The 9,128-nt window shown below is 21.2% G+C and overlaps 3 protein-coding genes across 14 annotated transcripts in view; 1 reads left to right on the forward strand and 2 right to left on the reverse strand.

The window, feature by feature from the left end:
• The window catches only part of LOC102680445 (palmitoyltransferase ZDHHC15B), a 6,811-nt gene extending 6,285 nt beyond the window's left edge, over positions 1–526 (reverse strand). For all 10 annotated transcript variants that reach the window (XR_004151168.1, XM_031512823.1, XM_031512829.1 and 7 more), the window contains exon 1: positions 73–526. Coding sequence is in view for 9 of the 10 variants with exons in the window: in XM_031512823.1 (XP_031368683.1) it covers positions 73–220 (148 nt within the window). In the remaining variant the exon portion in view is untranslated. The remainder of the gene's footprint in view (positions 1–72) is intronic.
• Positions 527–1,165: 639 nt separating this feature from the next.
• LOC102681298 (sphingolipid delta(4)-desaturase DES1) lies at positions 1,166–3,596 on the reverse strand. The gene is made up of 7 exons (XM_006620485.2): positions 3,485–3,596; positions 3,317–3,398; positions 2,948–3,124; positions 2,425–2,564; positions 2,070–2,283; positions 1,766–1,977; positions 1,166–1,700 (listed from the first exon to the last, which is right to left on the reverse strand). Exons 1-7 carry the CDS (start codon positions 3,515–3,517, stop codon positions 1,560–1,562), a joined length of 999 nt encoding a protein of 332 aa, XP_006620548.1. The 5' UTR covers positions 3,518–3,596; the 3' UTR covers positions 1,166–1,559.
• Positions 3,498–8,394, forward strand: LOC102681693 (tyrosine-protein phosphatase corkscrew-like). Of its 3 annotated transcripts, none has more exons than XM_031512806.1 (12): positions 3,498–3,600; positions 5,211–5,333; positions 5,430–5,624; positions 5,778–5,940; positions 6,054–6,166; positions 6,286–6,554; positions 6,622–6,701; positions 6,787–6,969; positions 7,031–7,207; positions 7,279–7,495; positions 7,584–7,735; positions 7,850–8,394. In XM_031512806.1, exons 2-12 carry the CDS (start codon positions 5,257–5,259, stop codon positions 8,009–8,011), a joined length of 1,788 nt encoding a protein of 595 aa, XP_031368666.1. In that variant the 5' UTR covers positions 3,498–3,600; positions 5,211–5,256; the 3' UTR covers positions 8,012–8,394. The 3 variants fall into 3 exon arrangements, with proteins under 3 accessions (XP_031368666.1, XP_006620552.1, XP_006620553.1); XM_006620489.2 differs by lacking the exon at positions 3,498–3,600 and adding an exon at positions 4,294–4,553; XM_006620490.2 differs by lacking the exon at positions 3,498–3,600 and adding an exon at positions 4,295–4,668.
• Positions 8,395–9,128: the final 734 nt, after the last annotated feature.

Below are 9,128 nucleotides of genomic sequence, written 5' to 3' on the forward strand. Positions count from 1 at the left end.
TAAATATGATTTAAATTTCATTTTTATTATAAAATCTTTATTATTAAAAATCAAATGAATGTAAATACTTACAAAAACATAACTGCACTACATAAGCATAATAGGACCATAAGACAATTGTCAAAATGAAAATAACTGGTATCCATTTTACGGCTTTCACAAACCACCAACAAGATCCGTTTTGTTTTCCCATTCTATTCACTGTATTATAGATATACATGTGTGCCTAATTATATCATTCATGTAAACATTATTTTTACCATTATCAAACCGATGCACCATTGCAGACACTTTACATAAAGCGTACACACGCAATCGAGAATATCTTTATTACATGAAATCATATTTCGATAAATTGTAGAAAATTATCTCCTTTTAATTACTTCTCTTTTGCTATTAACATTTAAAATACCAATATTTATTAAGATATACAAAATATAAATTATTTTTTTAATCAGAAATAGTATTTTACTTTTACTATTCATACCATTTCTAGATAAAACAGATACAGGCAGGCATCTTTGTTTTAACAAATTATATGGTTTTTTAAACAAATTTGTTTTATAATTTTATTGTAATAAAATTCTTACAAAATATAATTTTATTAATTCTCATCAGTTTATGGTTTCGAAAAAATTATTAATATATATGAATAATCTTGATTAATATATTTTTAATAAATATTAATTATATGATAAAATTGATATTATAATTTTTGTTATTAATATAAAACTTAAGATATTAAATTTTTAAGATTATATAAATTTTTATCTATTATATATCATATATAATCAATATATTAAATAATATATTTATATAAATAAAAATATATTTTATATTTTATAGAAAAATAGATGTGAATTGCTATTAATATTGAATAGGAATTTTAAGATAGATAAAGTTGGTAAATTGAAAATTGGATTAAAATAAAATATTATTGAATAATTTTAAATTCTAAAATCAATTAAGACAATATATTAATATTAAAAAAAAATACGACTAAAAAAGCTTTAATTAATAAATAATAATTAATATTTATCATATAAAATTTTAATGTAAGAATTCTTAATCTATTTTATTAATCTAATATTTTCTATTATATTTTTATACAAATAAAGCATTATTGTTTATAAGAAAAAACTTATTTTATTATGACTAGATTACAAAATTATGAAATTTCATTTATATTTATAGCACTTATCATTATACATATAGAAACTCAGTATTCTTTATTACATTTTATTACAATTATTTACAAACACTATGAAATAAAAAATAGTTAATTTAGCATCTTTCACTTATTTCATTATATAATTTTATAAATATTTTCAAGTATACCAAAACTAAAAAATGTTAATAATTTATATAATAATATCTGATTATTAATAATCTTTTCAAAATATTTTACTATTGCATAGAATGTATGCATTTTTTTTAATACTGAATATATATAACAATAAATTAACAATAATACTTTTTCCTTTAAATGTGCATGCAATATTAAGTTTCAGATGCTAATCTCAAAATTATTTATTAAAAAATTTAAAAAAATTTCAATTTTATGAAGCAAGTCCCTTATGTTTTCGCTTTATCCTTGCATATGGACCTATATCAGGATCCATAACAAAATCATATAAAACAGAAATCCAAGAGTTGTGTTGTGGTAAATTATCATAAAATTCGGAAGCTATTCGTTTTACCTATAAAAGATAAAATATTTTTAAAAAGATATAAATAATTCTTGTTATTAATTTTTTTAAATTACTTCTGGTAGTCTTGAACCAGGAACAGCAGGAAAATCATGATGTTCATTATGATATCCAACATTAAATGTAATCCAATTTAATGGACCATAATAACTATATGTTTCAAAACCTTTTCTGTACATATAATGTTCTGATATAAAATGTCCAGCTACAGGATGCAAACCCATTGCCATTGCTGATCCAGAAAGTAAATAAACTAAAACTTTTCCACCTAATAATAAATAATAAAATATATTCACATAACATAATATAACATAGTATATCATATAACAGTAGTATATTGATAGTATTATCAATATTTACCTAAAAAATACCATATCAATCCATCAAAAGTAAATTGTATTATAAAATTTATATATTCCATTAATGTAGGTGCCATTGGATAAACAATAAGAGGTCTAAATGCATAAAAAAATGGTTGTAGACATAACCAACAAAATTTTCCAAATGTAGTGCAAAATAATTTTGCTTCTAATAATGTTGGCAAATCTGTATCTAATTTTTCATCACCTTGATACTGTAATTTATTTTTTAAAATAAATACAAATATAAATATAATAAATATATAATAGAATAAAATATATTAAATATATCTATATTTATTTAAAATATTATTTTATTTAATTTATTTTTAATTAAATATTTTATTTGTACTTACACGATGATGTATAAGATGATATTTTTTAAAACTAACAGATACTGGTATACCTATAGGTAAATTAGCAAAATATCCAAATAATCTATTAGCTTTAGGTCTACTATGTCCAAAAGCAAGATTATGTGCTATTTCATGTATTGCTAAAAACAGAATGATAGAAAAATATATATAATAATATAATATATATAATAAAACTAAATAATATATTTAATCAAATATAATATAATAAATATAATCATCATAAGTAAAATGTTAAAAAATAAAATACATAAGTATATTATATATTTATAAAAATAAGAAAACTCATTAATCTATATATTATAACAATATAATCTATTAGATAAGTAATGAATCATTACTCTTGAAATAACATTATAATCAAGAAATGCTTGATGAAAACTGATATAAGATAATCTAAGGTTATCTTTTATAATATATGTATCTTTTATAATTTTGTATTATAACACATATTTAATATTTCATATAAATTAATACAGATGATTAAAAAATATTTTTTACATACCTAACATAAGAGAATGATTAATTACACCTCCAAAACAATATGCTAAAAAAAACAGCATTGGATAACTTAAATCTTTTATAAAGAACATAGAGATGAATTGAATTAAAACCATTCCTGTTACTACCCATTTAAAGTACGGATCATATCCAAATAATTTTTTTATTTGTGGATATTTTTCTGAAAAAGAAACAAAATTTTTTAATATTATAAAATTATTAAAATAAATTTTAGATAAATATATATAAATTTGTAATTATATCTGAATTTCTAAACTCTAATATTTATTAATTTTATTCAATATAGTTAATTAATCGAATTTTTATTTTCAAATTAAATTTAAAATATTTATCATATATTTTATATTCATACCTAAAATTATTTTACGTCGTGAAGCATGTGGTTCTTCTGTATAAACCCACTCGAAATCATTTCTTGAAACATATTGGCCCATCTTCAAATAAAAAAAGTTTAATTACTTTTACCAATTAAATTATTAATAATTTTTACTCAATTTACATATGAGATTTAAATGTATACTTCAAGAAATATACAAAATGTACGGCTTTTCATAGCCGGCGTTATCGACAATCAACTATATTAATCATTTAAGTACTGATTACAGCGCAATCTATCATAAGTAAGAAAATCAACGTGTAAGTGAAATGATTTATTAACAATAAACCTATTTTATAGTGTTCACAATAACAAGACGTCTTCTAATAAAATTATATTATTATTTTTTAATATTAAACAAAAAATATAAAATATATACATAATTATTTGTTTTAATATAATTCTTATCTTATTTAACTATAAATTTGTTTTTGTCTTATTTTAAATTATTTTACTTATCTTTTTTTAAATCAATCATAATTTTACCATATATTTCTAATCAAAATAGATAATATGTGAAAAAAATATATTCTTTTTATTAAGTTAGTTATAAAATAAAATTTATTTTACTAATATTAATTTTGCAATATTGAAAATATTAAAATAAATAGTAAAAAGTTAAAATTAATATAAAAAAAAAAATGTATTACACATTATAAACATATATATAGTTCTTATATTCTTAAATCATTAAAATATAGAATTTTTTTTATAAATATATAACAAAACATTTATATATTTTATTTATTAATATTTAAATTAAAGATATTGTTATTGGTTTTATATATATTGATTTTTTATAAACTAATTTAATAACATATGTTATTCTGGGGAATTATTTTATTGAAAATTGATTTAATTTCTTAATTTGCAATTATAATATAATTTTAAAACGATTTAATATTTATTATAAGTAAGAATGAAGTTATTCATTTACAACATAATTTTTTGAAATCGATATTAAATTTTGTCATTCCATTTAGTTTACAAGTGTCCATTCTAAGCACTGCAGATCGATGACAAAATCTTTTAGGGTTTTCCATTTTTTTTGTTTTTGTGTGAAGTGAATATGTCAAAGATTGTGGCGATGTATAGTTAGCATTAAATTGAATGTAATTATAATTGCATATTATAAGTGCAAACATCGATGAAACATTATGAATTATTAATAACTAGCTGGTCATAGTTGGAATCACAACATGGCATCTCGCAGGTGAGGCACGTTTTTATATAAAAAAAATATGTAATTAACACAATTCACGGACAATCTGTGAACAAGCCTACTTATTTATTGGTGTTAACCGTGGATTAGTCAAATAGACTCAGAGGTAAAGTATACGCATTTAAATCAATTCAAGAAGTGGAATTCTTCATGTCCAAAAATGGATGTAAAATAATTTCACTTTATATATGTATTGATCATATATATTTTTACTTTATATAGTTACTTTGTATTGCATGTTTTGATAATACAAAAAGAAAATTTTTAAATAATTATATATAACAAATTTAATAATATTTATAATTCATTCATGTTAATATTATTATTAAATAAAGATTGAATTGTTGTATTAATCAATAGAATAAATTCATATTTAATGAAAGTAAGAAAAATTTTTATTTTATTATAACAATTTTTTTTCTTTTGTGTTATGTATATAATGTATTTTATGTTATATACACTTGTAAATTTTAAAAAATTATATTTGTGATAATTTTTATGTTTAGATGTAAGAATAAGTAATTTGAATAAATTAAATTTTTTCAAAATAAAATGTTTTAAAATAAAGTTTTATCGAAATATAGTTTACTTTTTTATTAAAATTTTTTAAAAAGTTATATTCTAGAAATTTATATATTTTTATTACAGATGGTTCCATCCGAATATATCGGGTTTAGAAGCAGAACGTCTATTAATGGAACGGGGTTATGATAGTTCATTTTTGGCACGTCCAAGTTCATCTAATCCTGGTGACTTTACATTATCTGTTAGGTATATACATAACATATTGTATTTGTTTGTATAATTATGCATGATATATAAAAAATTATTATAATCATAAAATATTTGATATTTTTATATTCTCAGACGTAATGGTGAAGTGACCCATATTAAAATACAAAATACAGGAGATTTTTATGATCTTTATGGTGGTGAAAAATTTGCAACATTATCAGAACTTGTACAATTTTATATGGAAAATGGAGGACAATTACGTGAAAAGAATGGAGAAATTATTGAACTAAAATATCCATTAAATTGTGCTGATCCAACTACTGAAAGGTATTTGTTCAATTAAAACAAAATATATGTATAATATTTTGCATAATAAACATTACAACAAAGTTTGTTATGTATTGGAATACTTTTTTGTTATTATTATTTCAAATGCACGCATATAGCATGGTATGTGTTAATAGTAAAATATGGGTAAAGGTGGTTCCATGGCCATTTATCAGCTAAAGAAGCAGAACGTTTAATGTTGGAGCGAGGTAAAAATGGATCTTTTCTGGTTCGTGAATCCCAGAGTAAACCTGGTGACTTTGTCTTATCTGTTCGCACAGATGATCGTGTTACACATGTTATAATACGATCTCAGGTTAATTATATTTTGTCTTTTATACTACATATGTTTATTATTTTTAATATTATCATATTTATTAAAAAATAAAATCTTTTACATTTTGTTATTGGAAATAATGAATATTACAGGATAATAAATATGATGTTGGAGGGGGTGATAAATTTGATAGTTTAAGTGATCTAATAGAACATTATAAACGTAATCCAATGGTTGAAACAAGTGGAAGTGTTGTTCATTTACGGTAAAGAATATAAAAAAATTTATTAATTTATAAGATACATTTCATATTATTATATTTATATTTGATACATAAAATATATTATATTTCATATATTTCATAATATATTTATTATTTTTTAGACAACCTTTTAATGCTACTCGAATAAATGCCAGTGGTATTGAAAGTAGAGTAAGACAATTACATAAAGAAAATGGTTGTTCAAATGGATGGTTGTGGAATGGAGCTACAAGTAGCAATGAATGTGGTGCAGGACGTGGTAAAGGAAAAGCTGGATTCTGGGAAGAATTTGAATCATTGCAACAATTGGAATGTCGCCATTTATTTTCCAGAAAAGAAGGTTTACGTCCCGAAAATCGAGCAAAAAATCGATATAAAAATATTTTACCATGTAAGATCTTTTTTTATTTTTTTATTTTAATTTTCTTTGTTCATAAATTTTAATAATTGTTTTATAGTTGATCATACAAGAGTGCGTTTAAAGGATGTTGATCCAAATATTCCTGGATCTGATTATATTAATGCTAACTATATTAAGGTAAATTTAATATTTTAATAGAATATATTAATTTGTACGTAAATATATTAAATATTAAAATTTATTTATATATATATATTTATAGAATGAAGAAGGTGATGGACAAAGTACTGGAATTAATACTTCTAATGATGGAGGTTCATTTAATAAATGTTATATTGCAACTCAAGGTTGCCTTCCAAATACAATTCAAGATTTTTGGCATATGGTATATCAAGAAAATACACGAGTAATAGTTATGACTACTAAAGAAATGGAAAGAGGAAAAGTATGCTATTAATAAATCTTATATCTAAATTAAAATTTTATTTTAAAATTATATTTTTTAGAATAAATGTGCTCGATATTGGCCAGAAGAAGGTGAAGTTACAGAATATGGAGGTGAATGGAAAGTGCGGGCTTTATCTCGTACTTCAACAGCAGATTATACATTGCGAGAATTTTTATTACATGGAAATAGATTAGGTTTTGCAGATTCCAGACGGATTTATCATTATCATTTTCAAGTATCTTATTATTATTTATAATTTTTTTATGTTTTAAAAAATAAACCAATTACATTATATGAATATCTTAGGCATGGCCTGATCATGGTGTTCCATCTGATCCCGGATGTGTATTAAATTTTCTTCACGATGTTAATGCGAGACAAGAATCAATTGCTGCTTCTCTTGCTTCAAGTGGTCAAGCTGTAACAAGTATAGGGCCAATTCTTGTACACTGTAGTGCTGGAATTGGTAGAACTGGAACATTTATTGTTATCGACATGATTCTTGATCAAATTAAGCGTCATGGTAATTATATTTTAATAACTAATTTTTTACTTAAAATGATTGTTTTAATAATAATATATTCAAGATTTTATATATATTATATTTGTAGGATTGGATTGTGAAATTGATATTCAGAGAACAATTCAAAGAGTACGTTCACAAAGATCAGGGATGGTTCAAACAGAAGCACAATATAAGTTTGTTTATTTGGCTGTATTACATTATATTGAAACTGTATCTCAACGAATGCAAGCCGAACAAGTAATTATATTCATTATAATTAACATTTTTATGAAAATCTTAAAGTTTTAATAATTTCTATATATAAATTTTATTATATTTTAATATACATTTTATTTACTATTATTTTTACAGAAATCTCTTCATTTAGGGCGAGAATATACTAATATTCGTTATAAAAGTGAAACAAATACTACAACTATGGGTGAAATTTCGATCCCTACATGTACTACAACTCTTTCAACATCAGCACATTTTACATTATCTAACTCTATCAATAATTTGAGGCCAAAGTAATTAATGTTAATGCATCAAATAATGTCAAAAGCAAAGAAGAGGCTTTGTTACTCTTACCATATGTGGTTTTGAGCTTTCGATATTATTAATATTATTCGTATTTTGTAAAAATTTAATTTTTTAATTAATTGGTTATTTGAAATATTTTTCAAAATATGTGTTATCATAACGAATTCAATATACAGTGTATGTATTTATTATATACATACACATATGAATATAAATAATGTGTAGAAATTATAATATTATCACTTTACATTTAAATTGTTGATAAAACGTAATGAGAAGTATGTCAAAATATTATAGAAAAATATTTGTTCTATTTTACAATTTAATAGCAGTACTAAATAATGAGAACAAGAATATTAGAATGCAAAGTCTCATAGTTATGTTAAGTGTATTTAAAACTTATAATTGCTTTCATATTATTTCGCTACATATATTTCATTACCTATGAATTAGATGACAGATTTATCTTAGTATCAGTATCTTTCATATTTAATTTCTTTTTTAAAAATATTAAAAATTTTAATATTTTTCTGAATATGCAAACAAGTTTTGAATAATTTTCTAGGTTTCAGAAGTAGTATTATATATATATTGTCAGAATATATTAATATTTGTTTTCATTGTGATTATATATTTGTACAAATTATTTAATAATATTTAGGACTGATTTTTATAGAATTTTTGTTTTATCTTTGCAAAGATCGTGAATAAGAAACATTTATTATTTGTAAATTTTATCATGTTACAAGGCAGAATATGTGAAGATGTGATACATTTGGTTTCATGCACAGTAAGAAATATATATGAATTTTTATTATTGACATTTATTATTTTTAATATTTATATTTAATTATGCTATTAAGATTATCACATTTAATTGTAAAAAACTTTTATGTAACTTTTATGTACTTTTATGACAAAAAGAGAACAATGATAAAATATAAAAATCAAAGTTAAAAATATACTTCAATTCATTTTTCTATATTTTTAAAATTTTTTTTAATTATTTGCACATAAATTTGATAATTTATTATATTCATATATATATTTTAATATATATATATATATATATATATGATAAATTTTATTATATTCATTAAAAATTAAA

Source organism: Apis dorsata, unplaced genomic scaffold (genome assembly GCF_000469605.1).
Source record: "Apis dorsata unplaced genomic scaffold, Apis dorsata 1.3 scaffold_517, whole genome shotgun sequence".
Taxonomy (NCBI): Eukaryota; Metazoa; Arthropoda; class Insecta; order Hymenoptera; family Apidae; genus Apis; species Apis dorsata.

Excerpts from the sequence above, each read along its gene's own strand:
- LOC102681298 (XM_006620485.2), bottom strand. The coding sequence starts at position 3,517 with ATGAAAAGCCGTACATTTTGTATATTTCTTGAA. Across the intron at positions 3,399-3,484 it reads CATTTTGTATATTTCTTGAA|ATGGGCCAATATGTTTCAAG; the intron begins GTATACATTTAA and ends TTTTATTTGAAG. Across the intron at positions 3,125-3,316 it reads ACGACGTAAAATAATTTTAG|AAAAATATCCACAAATAAAA; the intron begins GTATGAATATAA and ends TTTCTTTTTCAG.
- LOC102681693 (XM_006620489.2), top strand. Across the intron at positions 6,970-7,030 it reads AAGAAATGGAAAGAGGAAAA|AATAAATGTGCTCGATATTG; the intron begins GTATGCTATTAA and ends TATATTTTTTAG. Across the intron at positions 7,208-7,278 it reads TTTATCATTATCATTTTCAA|GCATGGCCTGATCATGGTGT; the intron begins GTATCTTATTAT and ends TGAATATCTTAG.